The sequence below is a fragment of the Rhinolophus sinicus genome, linkage group LG03, assembly GCF_036562045.2.
Source record: "Rhinolophus sinicus isolate RSC01 linkage group LG03, ASM3656204v1, whole genome shotgun sequence".
Classification (NCBI taxonomy): Eukaryota; Metazoa; Chordata; class Mammalia; order Chiroptera; family Rhinolophidae; genus Rhinolophus; species Rhinolophus sinicus.
In genome coordinates this window covers 37,970,668-37,990,990 of record NC_133753.1, presented here as the reverse complement: position 1 = coordinate 37,990,990, position 20,323 = coordinate 37,970,668, and the positions used below count along the sequence as shown (strand labels likewise).

The window sequence follows — 20,323 nt, the reverse complement described above, 5'->3', positions numbered from 1 at the left end:
TACTGTAATAAATTTTTATTTAAACATTCACTGTATTTTTCGATCACACCTTGTATTTGTGCAACACTGCTAAGCATCCTGCATTTTCCATCCAAATTTTAAAATTTACGTGGAGTCTCAAAATGAACAAAATTTATAAAGAATAAAAAAATTGACAATATAGTAATTATAATGTGTTTTATGTGACCTCCAAACACCACCTTTTCCACCCTTAACTCAGAACTAATACTTTGTCTCCCATTTTGTTAAGAAAATAATAGCATTAGGAAGAGCATTTTCACAAACTTCTACACCATATCTAACTCCTTGCGGGCCTCTGCCTTTTTCCTTTTTTATGTTTCTATAGATGTCTGCTTCTGTCTAAGACCAGTCTCTACTTGTACACCAAATTCTAGTTCCTCTTGCCATTTGAAAACATTGCCCCTCACTCTCCTGCATCACCAGTATTTCCCTTTCTACTGGATCATATTTGTCAGCATATCAACATGATGTAATTTCCCGCATCTTTAAAAACCAAATTCAACCTTCTGTTTCCCTCCAGCTTCCATTTAATTTCTCTCATCCCTTCACAGGAGATCTCCAAAGAGTTGTCCATACCTGCTGGAGTTCTCACTTTTGAATTCATTTCAATCAGTGTCTGATCGCCACCGCTGTACTGCTGTGGTCACAGTCACCCGTAATGTCTGTGTTGCTAAATCCAACAGTCAGTGCCTACTTTTCATTGTGCTTTATTTACCACCGTCATTTGACAAATTGATCAATCTCTCCTTGATACACTTTTCATTTAGCAACATGTTCCTAATTTTCATTCTCCCTCTCTTTCTTAGTCTGCTCTTCCCTCGTCTCAGTTCTTTATCTTTCTGTTGTTGAATTGTCCAGCGGCTCAGTCTTGAGACCTCTATTTATACCCATTCTGTTAGTGGTTGTATCCAAGCAATGGCTTTAAATATGATTCATACGCTGAATACACCTGAATTTATATCTCCAGCCTGCATGACTTACATGTCCAAACACTCTTGTTTAGCTGTCTATGACAGCTCCACTTGTCTGAAACCTAACTCCTGGTGGTCAACCCCAACCATGTCTTGTTCACATTTCCCCCATCTCAATAAAGGGCAATTTTATTGTTTTTGGCTTAGTCTAAAATCTTTGGAGTTGCCTTTGTCTTTGCTTGTTCTCTGATACCCCATATTATAGTCTTCAGCAAATCATCTTGTCTTCACCTTCATAACAGATTCAGAATTTGACCACTTCTTACTATTTCCCTTCCTACCAGCTTGCTCTAATCATCTCTTACCTAGATTATTTCAATTGTCTTAACAGTTTTTCCTGCTTTTACCTTCTCCCTACAACCTTTTCTACTCAGAATGCTTACTAGTTTCCCATATTACTCAGAGTACAAGCCACAGTCCTTCTGTTTGCCTGTAAGGAACTGATTTATTCACTGCCCCTTTGCCCCCTTCAGATGATCTCTTCAACCTCATCTTCTGCTTATTTTCTTGTTCATTATACTTGAAGCGTATTGTACTTATTGTTCTTGCTCAAATATGCCGTGTACGTTCCTGTCTTATATACTGTATATTAATTGCTGGCCTGACTTCCTTTTAGTAGAATGTTAGCCCTGTTAGGGCAGGGGTTTTGGCCTTTTTTACTGCTGTTTCTTCAGAACACCCTAGAAAACAGTGCTAAATAACTGTTAGTAAATGAATAATAGACTATTGGGGAAGACAGTTGAAAAAATATATTTTCATAGGTATGATTTGAACTAGTTTTGAAGGATGAGTGAAGAACAGACACAAAGGACAAAGCAAAGTTTTTAAGATTTGATAGTAGGGAGGAGGCAGAATTGGACTTTTTAGAAAGTGGCTCCTTTTGGTCCTTAATTTAGAACCTGTAGTTGCCTTTTACTGCTGATTTCGTCGACTCAGCTGACTGCTGATCTCTAGTTGCTTGTATTTTATATTCTTCAGAATCATATCTGAAACTGAGACAAGAACCTGTCCCTATATTCTTGATCTTGACAAGTGGTTTCATCATTTAAGGACTCTTCCAAGTTAGAAATGTCGGCGTTGTCTCAGATTCCTCTCTCACTCTCACTATGCTCCAAAATAGTTGCCTTGTCCTGTTGGTGGTTCCACCCAGGCCTCTTTCTGCATTGAATTAATTCACTCTCATCAGATGTGGCCTATCGAAATAGTCACTTTAATTGGTCAGCTTGCATTTATGTTAACGTATCCATTGGCTTTTAAATTTTGGTTATATTTTTTTTTATTTGTAGAAGGCCTAATTGATTGATATCTACCAGTCACTTTTGATAGTTTCTGTTCTTTGCTCATTTTCCCAAGTCCCTCTTATTTCTTTGTGTGTATGTCGTAATCTGTATCTATTACTTTCAGTATCTTAAATCTTTAGGGATCTAATTTCTTAGTTTGTTTCCGTTGCCTCTGGCTCATGGTGACTTATCATATTGTGCCATTTTGGGTTGTAGGCTCTTACCTGGGTGATAGTCTTTGGCAATCTTGAGGAGCAAGGCTTGAGGGAGCATTCCATCAGAGGATGTACAGTTGCTTTTGCCCACGTGCACGATAGGCACCACCAACATGGGAGCACTTCAGTTTTTTGGCTTAGCATTTCCAAGATCATGCAAGTAGTTTGCACCTTAAAGTTATGTCAGAAGAGATTTTTGGAGCCAAGGCAGAATCTGCACCAAAGTTAATTTCATTTTAGTGCTTCATTGTATTGCTACTCATCAATCTTAAAATTCCTTTTTACTCAGGATATATCCTAGTTGAACAGGCTATGTAATCTATCGATGGTGATGTTAAAACAAACAAAAAAACCCCAAAAGTACAACAGGTTTCTGCTCCCTAAAAGCATTCCTGGTTGACCAGTAGCATTAAGGCACAGTAAAATATATCTAATCAATTAAAAACCTGGATAGTTCATGAATTATCAGGGAAATAAAAATTCTGTATAAAGTTTCTTTTAGTATTTTGTTAGCACACGATTCCTTTTCCCCTTCAACTTAATACCAGGGCTGTGCTAATACCATTTTTAAAATTGGTTATAGAAATGCAAAATGTTAACAAATGCCGTTTTAATCACAAATGTCAATAGTGTGCCTAATAAACATCTTTTTTCTCAGGTTCCATTTATGGCTGTTCTCATACTTGGGCCATTATTGGTATAACTTGAATAAAGTATATCTACATTTTTAAATGACATACAAAATTAGTTGAAAGACAAAGTTAAATTTAATAAGCTTGACTTTATTATGTTATCAATATAAGATTCCTAGGTCTGTCTGTCTTGGCAATTAACACATAGCTCTGACTGGCTTTATTTTGTCTTGGAAAATAGTCCTATTAAAATGATTCTGGTGAAACCTTATATTGGATAAACTCAGATTTATCCAACTTTAAAGCAGATGTTTTCTAAGATCCAAAATAATTCTTAGAATAATGATTCTTCTGTTTAGGTGGAATTTGGTTCTTTTACTACCCTTCAGATGAGGGATATCATGTCTATATTCAAGGCAAATCTGGTAGTCAGATCACACCTTTTATTTTCTCTAGTTATTGGGTTAATCTAAAAGTAGGGCTGATATTCTGTTGATGAGGCAAATTCTTTTTTAACATTTGGGAAGGATGATGGTGATGGCCATCTTTGTTACAGTGTAAAGTTTGCAGAAAGGGACACCTTGAAAAAAATGGAGAAAAACATCTAATTTGTAATTTATTTTAATGCCAAATGACACATCCTAAAATTTTGATTTTGACTTTATTTCCATATCCTTGATGTATCCCACCAATTATTAGGCCGTTAGTCACTGGAATAAAGGTGCTAGCAGTTTGTGAATGGGCTTAAATCTCTAAATGAAGGCATGAACTACCTCTTTTTTTAAAAAAAATGAAAGTATTTTATTTTCTTGTGCTGAACAAAAGAAACAAACAAATGGGGAGTAAAGTAGATAATGAAGATTTAGGAAAGAAACACAGAGAACTGCTTTTTATTTTTTTGGTCATTAAGAGTGTGGTACTTTTAGTGAATATCCAGTGTGTTGGTAATAGCTAATGCCTCTTTATTTCCACATAATAGTAGTATTTATGAACATTGGACAATAAAAGAAAAGCAAAATGCTATTAAAGTGTCAAAAGTGGATATTTGGGGAAAATCGTGGATATCTTAAGTTTTTTTTCTCCTGTTGGGATCTTTTCACATGATTTAAAAATAAAAGGATGTGTTATACTTTTCCTAGTTACCACAATTTTTTTTCAGAGTATATTTGAACTGTAGTTTGCAAAGTAATCAAGTATATGATTAAAAAAAAAAAAAAAAAAGCTAACCTGCTTAGATTTGTAGGTCAGGTTAGATCTGAAATACCATTTGAAAGAGAGAGGGTTTCTGTGTTTAATTTTTATAAGACTGACTCAGTTTTTTTTCTTTCTTTCCCATTTAGGTTTTATAGGATAACATTAACAAAAGCATGATGGAGTTTTATGAGTCAACATATTTTATTGTCCTTATTCCTTCAGTAGTTATTACAGTAATTTTCCTCTTCTTCTGGCTTTTCATGAAAGAAACATTATATGATGAAGTTCTTGCAAAACAGAAAAGAGAACAAAAGCTTATTCCTACCAAAACAGATAAAAAGAAGGCAGAAAAGAAAAAGAATAAAAAGAAAGAAATCCAGAATGGGAACCTCCATGAATCTGATTCTGAGAGTGTACCCCGGGACTTTAAATTATCTGATGCCTTGGCTGTAGAAGATGAGCAAGTTGTAACTGTTCCATTGAATGTGGTTGAAACTTCAAGTAGTGTTAGAGAAAGAAAGAAGAAGGAAAAGAAACACAAGCCTGTATTAGAAGAGCAGGTCACCAAAGAAAGTGATGTATCAAAGATTCCAGGCAAAAAAGTAGAACCTGTCCCAGTTACTCAGCAGCCCACCCCACCCTCGGAAGCAGGTGTCTCAAAGAAGAAACCAGGGCAGAAGAAGTCTAAAAATGGAAGCGGTATTGTAATCTATTTAACTTCATTGGATGATTGTATTTGTTTTAATAACTTTAGGGCTTGAAATTCAGGTATTTTGTTAGGTGTGCATGTAAAGTGTTAAATACTGAGTCTGAAACCAAGATCATTATCCTTTTCACTGTGTTTACTATTATTAACATTAATTGCTTATAGAAATAATTAGTATTGATCATAAAACAGCATTTAAAACTAAACTTCATATGACAAATATGACTGAACGTCATATTACAAAAGATGTTTAATGGAAATATATAAAATCTGTTTCGCTAACACCACTAAGGACATGTAAGTACCAGCAGTTAGAAACTTTTACATTTATTTCAATCAGTACTTTCTAATCATGTGATTGGAATTAAAGATGAAGAGGTAAATCAGATATTTTTTTACCCTTGATAATTCATTTTGTAAACATTTAGCATAGATCTGTTTTATGCTAGGCTTTATACTAGGTATGGGGACCACAGAGGTGAATTGTGCATTTTCAAAGTATTCACATGCTAGCTGTGGCCACAAACATAATTATTATAATACGTATAAAAAGTTTTGTATCATGATCTAGCTATGTCTAAACCAGTGTCGGAGTTCTAAGGTGGGCCACTTAGATCATATAATGCCTGAAATTAATCTGAAAGGTTGAGTGGGTACTAGCTAGTTTTTTTGTGTGGCTGGGAAAGGGTGGAGACAGGGTATTCCAAGGAGAGGGGTTAACAGGTGCAATGGAAAGGACAGGAGAAATGGCTAGTATGACGTATGGAACTGCACACAGTTTGCTCTGAATGAAGGGACTTGAGTGTACTTTGTACTTGGTCACGTATCTTAACTTGTGATGTGTTAAGTTAGTTATGTTGTTTTTTAAATATTTGCTTGCCAGCTGTGATCGAAGTATGGTATTTACTAGAGGAATAAGAACACACCGTATGTTTTTGTGGGGGAGAAGGACGTAAGCCAGTCATAAAATGGGACTTATACAAGAGATGTATCAAGTACTGGTATAGAAGTACCAAAGCCCAAACAACTACTGCTTATGGGGACCAGGGGCAAAAAGCTCTATGGAGGAGGGAGTGCCTGAGCTGGGTCTTCCAGAGTGAAGCCCTTCACCAGGCAGGTAGTGGGGTCTCATTCCACATTGGGAGGATAACGTGTAAAGGCACCAAGGTATACGATTACAGTGTATTGTTGAACCATAAAAATGTGAGGTAGGAGGTGATAGGAAACAAAGCTGAAAAGATACACAGTGGTTAGATCATGATGGTTTTTGTATACAGTGCTAAGGAGCTGGGATGTTGTAGTTTAGCCATTGTTGAAGATTTTCAAGCAGGTTAGTTTACATGGTCAGATTAATATTTTAGAAAGATATCTTTGGCAGAACTTGGGAGTACAAATTTCATGGGACAGAATTTGATGTAGACAGACTTGTTAAGAGGTTATTGTTTTCCAAAGTTAAGTTGAATGACTGAACTATGGTAGTGACAGAAGATACAGAAAGTAGATTAGAGAGGTCTACCAAGTAAAAATGACATGACTAACTTTATTGGCTATGGTATGACATAACAACTTGAAATGTACAGTGAAGACATTGAAATTGTTAAAAGATTTTGCTTATCTTGGTTCAGTCATCAATTAACATGGAGACCACAGCCAAGAAATCAAGAGATGCCTGAGACTCAAGGGCAGCAATGGAAGAATTAGGAAAGATCAGCAAGAGCAAAGACGTGTCATTAGAGACCAAGGCTAAGATCATCCACACCCTCATTCCCAATTGCTATGTATGGATGTGAAAGTTGGACAGTGAAGAAGACTGGTAGGAAAAAAATGGATTCATTTGAAATACAGTGTTGGAAGAGAGAGCTCTGTAGATACCCGAGACTGTCAGAAAGTTGAGCAAGTGGATTCTGGAGCAAATTAAACCTTAAACATCACTGGAGGCAAAAATGACAAAACTGAAGCTGTCTTTGGGTACATCAAGAGAAGGCAGGATTCTTTGGAAAGGACATTAATGCTGGGAAAAACAGAAGGCAGCAGGCAAGGAGGCAGAACAAATTTGAGACAGGTTGATTCCATAAATGAAGCCATAGGCATGAGTGTGCAGGAGCTGAGCAGGGCCATTGGGGACAAGACATTGTGGATGTCACTCATTCATAGAATCTCCAGGAGTCAGAGCCAACTCAGTGGTACATAATGCACACATAGCAGATAAAGGAGAAGGTATCAAAGTCGATTTCCCAAGTTCTCAGTTTGGTCAGGGTTAGCAAACTTCAACCTGTGAGCCAATTATGGCCTGCTTCCTGTTTTTATGGCCCATGAACCAAGAATAGTTCTTACATTTTAATGGTTCAAAAAAATAAAATAATATTTTGTTAAATATAGAAATTAGATGAAAGTCAAACCTCCACATTCATAAAGAAAGTTTTTTAAATGCAGCCATATTCATTTGCTAACACATGTCTATGGCTGGCTGCAACAGTAGATGAAGCGTTGTGACTGTATGGCCTGCGAAGCCTAAATTATTTGCTATTTGACCCTATACAGAAAAAATTTGCCCACCTCTAATTGATAGATGGTTAGTAGCACTAAGACGGAATACTGGAGAGAGAGTGGATGTGTATGGAGAGGAGAATGCTTTTAGTTGGTGTTTTGGGTGCTTCTGAGGGCCATTCATATAGGGAGCAATTCAGGATGCAGTGGAATATGTAAGTGCAGAGGAGTGAGGTTAGAAATAGATTCAGAAGCCTGAAGCATGAAGGTTGTAGTTGAAGTCCTGGGTATAGATGAGATCATCCCAGGGGGAAGTATTTAAATAAGACACAACCCTGAGGAATACCTGCATATGAGGTATTTAGTAGGAGCAGCTCACAAAGGATATTCCAATATAAGAAAAGGATTGCAGTGGGAACTGATAGGAGAGAAGTTTTTATTTTATTGTGGTAAAATAAACGTAACAAAATTTACCACTTTAACCATCCCCCTTTCTTCCGCCCCCCACTCCGGTTCAAGCCGTTGTTTCTCAGTCTAGTTGTGTAGGACACAGCTCCCTGGCCCAGGCTTGTGTTATGAGCCTTGTGCTGCCCCTGGCTGAGGCAGTCGGCCGCCGGTCGTTGGTGGGTCCAAGGCAGCTCACGGCAGCTCTCGCCGGTTGCTGGCCACTCACTCTGGGTGCTGGCCGCTCCTGGCAGCACACAGTAGCCCAGGGCAGCTCACGCCGACCTCCAGCTGCTCACCGCAGCCCAGCTCCAGGGAGAGCTGTTGTTCACAATCTTAGCTGTAGAGGGCACAGCTCACTGGCCCATGTGGGAATTGAACCGGCGACCTCAGCCTTAGGAGCACGGCGCTCCAGCCACCTTGCTGGCCCAGCCATTTTAACCATTTTTAAGTGTGTAGTTCTGTGGCATAAAGTATATTCACATTGTCGTGGAGTCATCACCATCATCCATCTCAAGAACTTTTTCATCTTCCCCAACTGAAACCCTACCCATTAAATACTAATTTCCCATATTCCTCGCTACCCTTAGACCCTGGCAACTCCCATGCTCTTTTATGTCTCCTTGAATTTAATTATTCTAGGTACTTCATATAAGTGAAATTATACAATATTTGTCCTTTTGTGACTGGCTTATTCCACTTAGTGTAATGGAGAGGAGAGAATTTTAAGGAGGTAGAGACCAATAGTAGGAAATGCTGAATAGAAGTCTAATAAGGGTTAAAGGATATTATTGGCAGAGTATGGCATTTGGGACACTAGGGACCTTAGTAACTCCTTTTGTGGATATAATGGAGGAGATAAAAATCAGGCTGCAATTAGTTGAGAAATGACTGGTAGAAAAGGAAGTACAGACTATACGAGTATTTTTGTCAATGTAAGAAAAAATTCGGTTTGGAAGGCTAGGAATTACAGTGGTGGGAAGGATTTTATTTTTTAGGGTGATAGAGCTTTGACCATGCCTAGAGATTTGACCAGGCCTATAGGCTGAGTAGGGCTAGGAGTGGCTGAGAAATGGGATATAAAAGAAGGAGCAAGTACTAGAAATCTTGATGAAGTTAAGGAGCAAGTATAGCTGAGTAGGAAAATTAGAATGACAAGTTAGTAAGAGAATTATATATTAGAATTCAAACTTGGTGGTAAGGCATTCTGGGAATTATTCATTAATAATTGAATCTTTTCTTGTATGGTCATTGTTTTCGTTTTTTATTTTGATGGTTTTTCATTTATTTTTGATAAAGATGACCAGGATAAAAACGTGGAAACTCTTATGGCACCTTCAAAAAAGCAAGAATCATTACCCCTCCACCAAGAGACTAAACAAGAAGGTGGATCAGGAAAGAAGAAAGTGTCGTCAAAGAAGCAAAAGACAGAAAACGGTGAAATGTGTAGATGTGTATTTTATAAATACTAATTCTAGAGAAGTACACTACAATAAGAACCCTAGAGACCTCACATGCTCTTTAATTCTCAGCTTAGTGTGTACTATAGTAACTTTAATATTAATACAATTCCAGGGTTCTCTTTAGTCTTGTGACTTTGTAGTGCTTTGACAGATGGGCCAGAGTGTATATAAGTTTGTGATTAAGAAGCTCATTTGAAATTTAAAAAGGACAAAACATTTATACATATTCTTAACTGAGTTTTGAAAATGATGTAAATAACATACAAACTCTAGAACAAAAGTATTCCTGAAATATTTATACTTTTTAATATCACTTAAAGATTATGCTGAGGACATGAGCTTGATCTTTCATTATTCTACAGTCCCAATTATTTCCTGAACATAATTTGCATGTATATATGGGAAGCATCCAATTAAAAGTGATGGTGTGATTTTTGTACGTTCAGAATTGTCCAGGGAGAAGTTAACTGAAATTTATGCAGTTTAAACAGTGATTTTCAAATAATATTGAGCAGTGGTATCAACTAGTGCTACAAAATAGTAAATAAAATTGGAAAGAAAAAATAAAATTCTATTATTTGCATTAAAATTATGATATACTAAGCAATCAAGTATAGAAAAGTATTATCCCAAATATTTGATAAGATTACATATTTATTATGTTTTAAATAGAAGAACTATGCACGTCCAGTTTTTTTTTTTTTAAAGTAGGAATATAGAGAGGTTTTCATACAGATATGGAAGTTCGTATTTCTAACGAACAGATATCAGGCTTTAATATTCAAACTCTTAAGAGTTTTTCCCATTAAAATTAGGAACAAAATGAGGGTTTCTTCCTCCACTTTAAATGTTCTGGAAGTTTTAACCAGTGTAGTAAAATGTGCCATGGCAATTAGAGGCATAACTCTTAGAAATGGGAAGATACCTGCAAGGAACAATGACTGATTTTTATAGCTAGCATCTCAATTAAAACATTATCAATTGCAATAAGAATTCAGTAAAATACCAACATAAATAAAAATTAAGTTTTTCTTGAGCACTAATTAAATGTGAATGGATTCTTAGTTAAAACAGGAGAAAAATGTAAAGGATGTATAAGAAGAAATTTTCAGATATTATTAGAAAAGACATGCTGCAAACTTTTAGATGATGGGAATGGTTTACTGTACTATGAAATAATATTAAACTGGTACTATGTTTTGACTTGTTAAATGATAAAATAGGAATTTACAGCCAAATTGAGCTGGTATTAGAGATTTGAAAATAACGGCATGTATCATTAAACTGAAGTGTGCTTGCGTGTTATTACTCTATTAAAAACACTGAATAATTACAATTCTCTTGAACTTAAATTGCAGTCTTGGTAGATGAACCCCTTATTCATGCAACTACTTACATTCCTTTGATGGATAATGCTGACTCGAATCCTGTGGTGGACAAGAGAGAGGTTATTGATCTGATTAAACCTGACCAAGTAGAAGGAATCCAGAAAACGGGGGCTAAAAAACTGAAGACTGAAACTGACAAAGGTAATATACAGAATGCGACAATCTATTGTATGGAAAAAACACGTTTTTGAGTTCTCGTAGAGTCAGGTATGTTCTCTAATAGAAACGGTGAATTGCAAAAGCCTAATAGAATACTTGTAGTAAAGGGCTTATTGATAATTTTCTAGTCCAATCCCATCAGTTTTGTAGAGCTGGATACTGGTTTTGACTTGCCCAAGCTCTCACAGCTATTTTGCTGTCTGGTGTTCTTTTCCCTTCTATGATTGTCTTCTGCAAGGTTTCGTATGCTAATTCACATTTGCCTTTTATTATTTTTTCATAGACTTTATTTTTGTTTTAGAGCAGTTTTAGGTTCACAGCAAAGTTAAGTGGAAAGTACAGAGAGTTCACATACACCTCTTGTCCCCACAACATGCACACGGTGCCTTTTTTAAACTTAAAATGTAGTTGGAGTACTAAAAGCCTTGGGCTGTTTTGGGTCTAATGGGTGGCAGTAGCTTTTAAGAAGAGGAAGTTGGTGCCTAATATGAGAGCATTGGAGGAATTGAGGTGGGTGAGTCAGCAGATGTTTGATGCATGGAGTTTTCAAATGTCAGGATTGCTCGTATGTATTTGATCTTGAAAAAATCAGATTTCCTTTTAATATCTTCAAGTTTGTTTTCTCATTTGTAAAATTTGGTTTATATGTCATGAGTATTAAGGTTAAATGAGAATCAGAACATACCTAGTTTAGATACTAGCATATACTAGACATTTGAATGATTTTTTGTTTTTAAAATGAAGGTGTATTGGCAGTTTAGTATTCTGCATTTTAGTTAATGTAATTATTCCTTATTACATTAAAGATAAACACGTTTTTCTCTCTTGACTATTTATTGTTGTTTGACCTGAAATGTAAGTCTGTTTTCTCTTGGCTATTGATATTCTGGGTGAAGAACTCTTGATGCTTATCTTTGCTGAAGTTATTAGTTGTGTATTTTAAATGCCAATTTCTTACTCCCCTTCCTTTTTTTTTTTTTTTTTTAAGAAAATGCTGAAGTGAAATTTAAAGATTTTCTTCTGTCCTTGAAGACTATGATGTTTTCTGAAGATGAGGCCCTCTGTGTTATAGACCTGCTAAAGGAGAAGTCGGGTGTGATACAGGATGCTTTAAAGAAGGTAAGCAAGCATATTTTTGGTTTTGGGCATATGTAGGAGCAGTGATTTGAAGTTCACCAAGCAAGACTTCTGGTAGAGCAATAAATTATTATCTACTTCCATCCTTCATTCCCCAAAGCATATAGTTACATATAAAAGTTCTAGAATGTCCTCAGAAGTTATTTCATATACCCATACTAATCAATACACTTAATTAGGTATCTAAGTCTTCTGATGTTTTGACAAAAGTGCATTGCTTATAAGTAAGATGATTGACATGACTTCAAAGTCATTTGGCTCTTGGCTGTGTTGCACCTTGCTGTGCTGTGATTGGAAGTATTAAATGCAAGGTCAGGGGAGTCTGGGCAGCATATATGAAATGTTTTTGTGACTGAAGATAGCTCCATTCAAAGAACCTAGGAATCGTTGCATATATGTATGTGTAATATTACCATTCTAAACTAAGTGATTTGCATGGTAGAATCACTGCTATAACTGACTAAAATTTGTGGAAAAACAAAACAAAACAAAAACCCCCCATAAAATCCATGGAGTAAATATTTAATTTCTCATGGCTCATGCTCACTCTATTATCATGTACACGTATAGGATGTCATACTGGGAAAGGTGACACGTTTTGAAGTGTTCTTTGTGTAAAATAAGATGACGTGATGTCTGGTATTCACTATTAGGTGGTGGACTTAACTGTTCTAAACACACACCACCCACCCACCCCCCCCACTACCACTTACCTGCTTTAAAATCTTGAGTGGCTTCCGTTTTTTCTTAAAGACTATTCTAGTCTAAACCATCACTTCTTACTACCTTCAGTAGTCTCCTAGTTGATGTTTCTACTTCCTTGCTTAGCCCTTTTATTTTTTCCATACAAATTCAAGGTGACCTTTTAGAGATCAATCAGGTCATATTACTCATTGCTTTAAAAACCTTTTGTGCCTTTGTCTTTGCACCTAGAACATAATCCAAATTCCTTGGCAGGTTTCTGCCTATTTCTCTATACAACCTTATCTCACGGCACTTTCCCCATCCCCTCACCACATTTCACTCATACTAGGTCTTTTCTGGTTCCTCTGGAGCATACCAAGACTTTTCTTCTGTTTGGACTGTCCCAACACTTTCCCCTCAATCCCCCAATGTCTTCCCTTGGTTAATTCCTCTTTCAAGTCTCCACTTAAATATCCTTTCCTCATATAAAGGTAATCTGAGTTCCCAGTTTAAATTGTTCTCCCTGTTGTTTCCTATGACTATTTGGACTTTTTTTCATAGCATTATAAGTCTGTCCATACTTCCCAGTATCTGTTGACAGTGTGTTTTACAAATATGTGGCATCTTACAATGTAGTATGCTTGTTGGATGGTCTTCATTTGGCGCTAGCAATGGCCCAGAGTAAACAACATGTTCGAGGGTAATCAGAGCAAGTGTGTATAGATGCCTCTGTACAACTTCAGATACAAAGTCAGATTATTCTGTGGCAAGGAACTTACGTGAAATTCTTGATTGATGAATTTGTCACTTGATTTACTTTATTTTAATTGGGTAAGTATAAATCTAAAAGGAGTTCTTAGTTATTGTGGTGATTGGAAAAAGCTCCTAGCAGGAAAAAGCCTCCAATTAAAATTATTATGTTAGTACCTGTTTGAAATTGTAGCTTTTTAAAATTAAAAATAATTGCTGTGTTTCTCTTCTGACTAAGGATTTTGGTGTGGCTGATGGGGGCAAGAGTAGTCATTTTATTTGTCTGAGATGGCTTTGAACTCTAGAGACTAGAGAATCAAGCTCCCCTTGATAGGTATTTTAGGCAGGCCAAAGAGGAAGTTGGGGACTGTTAAAGATAGTGTTTTTGAAATAGAGTAAGTATTTTGCAACTTCACATTTTCTCCCCTTTCTTGGAACGTTGAGCTTTTGACTAAAATCTTCTTGTTCTGGGTCTTTCATGGAGTGCTTCTATTATCTGCAGGGACTTAGTGCTCTTGTAGGTCCCCTGTGTCTGGGAAAGACCAGGTAAGTTTAATTTCTCCCTTTTTCTGGCATAGAAACTGAGTCTTGTTTAGATCTTTTAATAGATTTCAAGGTTCCAGATGGAAATGAATCCCCCCACGTAATAAAGACCACTTGAGAGAAATGGGAAAGATAAATGCAGGAGCACCAGCATAGGCGTAGGAGAGAGAGAAGTTAGAGGCCTTGCTGACCATATTACATAGAGTGGCTAAAGAAGAGTCCAGAATGAATGCCTGTGTTTGCTCGAGTAACTGGATACATTGTCATGACAGTGGTATTTGTGAACACTTTGCAGAGGAAGACAGAGTAGAGGATTGTGAAAAATTTTAAGAAGTTTGGATCATTTAGGTGAATGTAATCATTTCACAGTTGAATATGTATTTTTCTCTGGCGTTGACAAAAGATGGGAGTGATTTAGGAAAGTTAGCCACTATCACCAATACATGTGGTGGATGTATGTTAGACCAGAGAGGTTCTGTGGAGTGATAAGAAAGTTCAAGAATGAACTCTGAGAAGCATTACCATTTAGTAGGGAAAGCCACCACAAAGCAGGAGGAGAAACACCAGGAGACAGTGGAATCACAGCCGCTTAAGGAGGGTGGAGAGTTCAGAGGTTGGAGGGAAAAGTCAACAGTGAAGTGCTTTTAGAGAGATCAAGGGGATATGGATTGAAAAACTAGATTTGATATCCTTATTGAAAACAGTTTCATTGGAGAACTAGATGGTAAATAAGTGAGAATGGGCAGGAAATGTGACAGTAAGAACCTTAGCTGGGAGGGGGAATAGAGTAAAAGCTGGAGGTGTCACACAGTTAAGAGAGGAGGAGGAGGAGAGAGAGAGAGAGAGGTGTGTGTGCATGCACATGCCTTGTGTTTAAGCTACAAGACACTTGCGTTGTATATTTAGAGTGTAAGTTAAGACCCTGGGCTCTAGAGTCAGATTTCCTGCATTCAAATCTGGGCTCTGCCACTTTGTGCTTTGTGGCCTTAGATAAGTTACTTAACCTCAATACTTCAGTTTTCCCGTCACTAATTGAGAATGAAAATCAGGTTTTGAGAATTAAAATGAGGTAAGACAGTGTAGGTGCTTAGAGTTCCTAGAATACAATAATTCCTCAAAAATGTTAACTGTTAATGTTATTACTAGTAAGAAAATATTGAAGATTTACTTGATTATTTTAGTTGATTATTTATTTCTTAGTATTGACCTTTAAATATACTTGTTTCAATTATGTGATTGTTCAACTTTAAATTATTAACTGTTGTGACCCGATGCTATGTAACAGGAGGAAGCCTGCTTACTTACATTTTTTCCTACCTTCTCTCTTCCTTTTCAACTTTCATTAATTATAGCATTTGTTTATCAGATATTTACAATGTTTAATGTTTGTTTTGTGACTGTAACTTTCATGTTTGTTTTAGTCTTAATTCTACAGTTTAATGGTGGGTTCAAAGCTTGATACCAATTCTTTTGCCATAGCTTCTGTATTCATCTCTTGGTTGGATGAAGTTGTTTTTCCTGGAATTTCTTCAAGAAGGGCTCATGGAAACTGTATTTCCCAAATTCTGGCAAGTTAAAATGCTTCTTTGTTGTCTTTATACTTGAATAATGATTTGGTGAGGTATAATGTTTCTGGATATTTTTGAGAATTTTTTCATTCTTGCTTTACCATTCTCTTCATTCATACTGTTGGATAGAGGTCTGAGACCAGTTTGAATTTCGCATTCTTTTCATGTATTTATATCAAACTACACTCACAATAAGAACATCCTTTGGGCAATCAACCTAGTGTTTATTATTTATTGAACCTTTCCACTGTCCACCCTACTGTACAAACATCAAGAGATTCAGCTTCTTTGAAGTCCAGCAGGATTTTACTATAATATGGCTGGGCATTGACTCCTCTATCAGTATTACTTGGCATAAAGCGTGGTTTTCCATCATGAGATTCAGTGTTCCTTAAAATAATTGAAATAATGGGTGTCAATTAAACATTTGTTGGATCTTCTTTGCCTGTTTTTGTTGTCTTTCATATTTTAGTCTTAAAAAAAAATAAAAGCTTTTTTGGTTTATTTTTTGTTTTTTTAAATTTACTTCTCTTCACCCTGTACTTTATGTCTCTTACTGTATTTTCAGCAGCTTGTCTTTCTTAGATGGTGTTACTTTTACCTCGGGTTTCGCCAGCTCATATTTTATCTCATATTTTATCTTCTGCAGTCTTGTCTTTCCTCTCAGGTTTTTCTTGTGAGCTCTGTTCTTTGCTCTTGTTTTTCCAGAAATGCCTGCTGTATTAGATTTTTATAAATCACGGTGACATGTTTTTAATCACAATTTTTGTCTGCTCTTTGACAGTCATTTTTCTGGTGATTTTTCTTCACTTGCCATTGGTTTTTCTCTTACTGTTTTCTTCCTTTTTCTTGTATCTTGCATAGACTTTGTTTTATTTCTTTTTGATCAGTACTCCTTTTCCATTGAGGGGTGTTCCTCTTGGATCATCTCTGTGCCTGGAGATTGATAATAAAGGACCAAGGCTAACTGGTGTTCTCCTTGGGCTGTGTGTGTAAATGAGTTCCTTTAGCCTTTCCTTCTTCCCAGATAAAAGGTTTGCTATAGAGTGTTTCCCTATAGCGAATCTCCCTTGACAACTGCCTCACTGACTAGCTGCTCTTTTTAAGTAAAAGTTTGTATGGTTTTCTCTTCATTTCTACTTATTCTGCTTCTTGAGACCTCCTTCCAAGAAAATGCTTACCGTCTATCTTTGCGCTTTTTCCTGATGTCAAATGGGGGGTTGTTGGTTTTACCTCCCAAGGTATGCCTGTTAACTTCAGAGAAGTATGCACCCGTGGTACCTCTGTAGTTTTGGGTATATTCCGATAGTGTTGTCGAGCCACCTGTGTTTGATTTCCACTACTTTTGTCAGTCTTTCCTGATATGCTTTGACATGACAGACGACTATTTCATTTTGGTTCATTTTGCATTCTGGTTTCACACTATTCCTTTGATCTTTTAGGAGGAGAAGGGGAGATTGCTATCTTGCTCTGGGTGTAAAAATGGAAGATCTATAATTCTTAGTACAAATTTGTTTTTTGATTAATATGTATCTTATGCATCAGAATATATAATGATACAGTGACTTTCCTGAATGATATTTTACTGACCAGTAGTTGACAGTCATTGTACTTTATATATAACAGTGGACTCTGTATTGGCCTAAGAACACTTGATACTAGATACTTCATTTTCATAATTTTCATTAGTCCATGTTAAGTATTGCTAATTCTGTATTGATTTCTCAATTGTAGTCAAATAAAGGAGAGTTGACTGCACTTGTACATCAGCTTCAAGAAAAAGACAAATTACTTGCTGCTGTGAAGGAAGATGCTGCTGCTGTGAAGGATCGGTGTAAGCAGTTAACCCAGGTGAAGTCATTCTTCTATTTAAAGGAGAGATTTTCTGAATCAGAAGCAATGAAGGATTTTAGAAGTTGTCCATAATTACTGAGTTAATTGTTTGTGTAAAAAATTGATACCCAGTAAAAGTCATTTTCTTCTAGAGTTTTGGTGGTGGTGGTAGTGACTCACTCTTTCATGTTATTATAGCTTACAGATGAATTATGAATTTAAAATAACAGTACTTATCGATATCCTAATTTCGGAATAACAGGAGCATTTGGAACATTGGGAACATTGTTCAGTTGGATCTGACCTAGAATTATTCTCTATAAAAGCATAAAACTCGGCATGATCTTGTTTAAATCCAATTTATAGGATAAATTGAAATTCTTATGTAGGTAATTTATTTGTGAAGGTTTTTGTGATATTTATAATTTTTAATCATTGAAGTTCTTCAAACCCCAGAAATGTTACTCTGAGAGGTAAAGAAAGACCTTTAGAAATCATGTCAAATGATACAAACTCGCAGTTATAAAGTAAATAAGTCTTGGAGATGTACGAGCAACATGGTGACTATAGTTAATAATACTGTATTGTATGTTTGAGAGCTGCTAAGAGAGTGGATCTTAACAGTTCTCATCACAAGAAAAAAGTTTGCAACCGTGGTGATGATGTTAACTATACTTACTGTGATTACTTCTCAATATATATAAATATCGAATCATTGTGTTGTATACTTGAAACTAATGTAATGTGCTGTGTCAATTAAATCTCAAAAAAAAAATCATGTAGATTGAGAACATAATTCAAACTATGGAAAATGTGGTCTCATTCCTCCTGAAGTGCTGTTATTCCTTTTAGGAATTAAATACAGTAGAGCAAATAAGGTTTATTTCTACATCATTCACATAGCTACTTGATGACTTGTGAATGGCCTCTTTTGAATATAAAAAAATCCTTTATATGAATTTGAAGTAAATAAAAATAAGTCATTGGAAAAACTTGGTCATATTAAGATTAATCAAAGTTGTTACTAAACATGTTTCCTTAAAATTAGAAACTTTAGTATATAGTTTTATGTTGCTATAGTTTTCTGGACTATATTTTAAATATTTAAAAAGGTAACTACTTTATAATTTATTGAGCTGTACACTTAAGATGTGTATACTTTTTTCTAAGTGCATTATATACATCATATAACAATTTTCAAATGTAAAGAATTAACTTTTATGAGTCACCATAAATTACATAAAAATACTAAATTTTTTCAGATGGTTTCTTAGAGCAGGGGCATGGACTGATCATCCCTGCACATAACTTTAAAGTTGCTTGGCTTTTTTGTACTTTGATAATTAATATTTGTTCTAGAAGTTCAAAGTACTTGCAACATAAAATGGAATCACCCTTTTAATGAAATTTGACTTGGGAAGATAATAAAATTTTATTTTCTTTTACTCTTATTCTAAACTTCCATTCTGCTAGAAACATATCCTTATCTCTTCCCCTAGGAAAGAGACTTATTTTTTTCTCTTCTAGGCTTTTTTTTTTGCCTTTTTCTGTACCCTAAAAGAGACCTAGTACCTGCAAATTATAGTGAATTAACTGTTTTGGTTTAAAAATCTTCTTATGTATCGCTTCTTGGCCTTTTGGCTAAGATCAAGTGTAAAAATCTTATAATCAAGTTAGAATGTAGGATTTATCCCAGGTTCAACTCTTTAACTCAGACTAGAAAGTACATTTGAAATAAGAGTAAACAAAACAGCAGTGTTTATGAAGGGTACTGGTATAAAGACAAGGTAAGATGCAAAAGACAATGGGTGTTTTTTTAACCTTTGACCTTGCTTTTTAAGTAAGTACTTATTTTAGAATTCTTGGTTGTTTTACTGATACCATATTTTCTGATGTTAAAAGTGTTTTATTATAGTCTTATGGTACTCATTTTTTTAATAACAAGTTTTTCATAATTTTTTTCTGGTTTACTCTTCTAGGAAATGATGACAGAAAAAGAAAGAAGCAGTGTGGTTATAGCAAGGATGAAAGATCGGATTGGAGCATTAGAAAAGGAACATAATATATTTCAAAACAAAATGCATGTCAGTTATCAGGAGACTCAACAGATGCAGATGAAGGTATATTTTCATTCTTTGAAAACAAAATGAAATGTTTGCGTCCATTTAAGTAGCGAGGTTTTAACTACCTAATATGTAGAAAGCCCTGTGTTGGGCCATGGTACAATGGCTAGTTAAACTGGCTCCCTCCTAAGTTAGCAACTTTTGTTGGTGGGGCGGCTGGAAGCTGACAAGTAAATACTCCATTACAGTAGAGGTAAGCATTGGGTGCTTTGGAACAGTGGAGATGGGAGGTGGGGAAGAGAAAGATTGATAGGGAAGACTTGTTAGAAATGATATGCAGACTGTAGTTGAATCTTTTGAAACAGTTGGGCTTTGGCAGGTAAAAGAGTGATGGAGTGGGCACTGGGTATGAAAGGTTATTACTTGGTGTGATTCCTTAGTCCCATCCCTAGAGATGGTTCAGTGGGTTTATTTTGGGGCCCAGGATTGAGCTTTCTAGTGAGTACACACAAGGTGTTTCCAATACAGGTTGTCTAGTGATAACAGTTTGTGAGAAATACGGTCGTACGTGTGGTATTTGGGAGTCAGGGCTGGAATGTAGAAGATCCAGAGGGAAAAAAAAATAGAGGTCTTGTCTTTTTTTTTTTTTTAAAGATTTTATTGGGTTAGGGGAACAGGACTTTATTGGGGAACAGTTTGTACTTCCAGGACTTTTTTCCAAGTCAAGTTGTTGTCCTTTCAGTCTTAGTTGTTGGGGGCGCAGCTCAGCTCCAGGTCCAGTTGCC

At 36.0% G+C, this 20,323-nt stretch overlaps 1 protein-coding gene across 9 annotated transcripts in view; it reads left to right on the top strand.

The window, feature by feature from the left end:
- Positions 1–20,323, top strand: part of KTN1 (kinectin 1) — an 89,394-nt gene that overhangs the window by 14,832 nt on the left and 54,239 nt on the right. For all 9 annotated transcript variants that reach the window (XM_019725778.2, XM_019725774.2, XM_019725776.2 and 6 more), the window contains exons 2-7: positions 4,460–5,012; positions 9,250–9,387; positions 10,772–10,942; positions 11,949–12,079; positions 17,377–17,493; positions 19,455–19,595. In XM_019725778.2, the coding sequence (XP_019581337.2) occupies positions 4,487–5,012; positions 9,250–9,387; positions 10,772–10,942; positions 11,949–12,079; positions 17,377–17,493; positions 19,455–19,595 (1,224 nt within the window). In that variant the 5' untranslated portion in view covers positions 4,460–4,486. The remainder of the gene's footprint in view (positions 1–4,459; positions 5,013–9,249; positions 9,388–10,771; positions 10,943–11,948; positions 12,080–17,376; positions 17,494–19,454; positions 19,596–20,323) is intronic.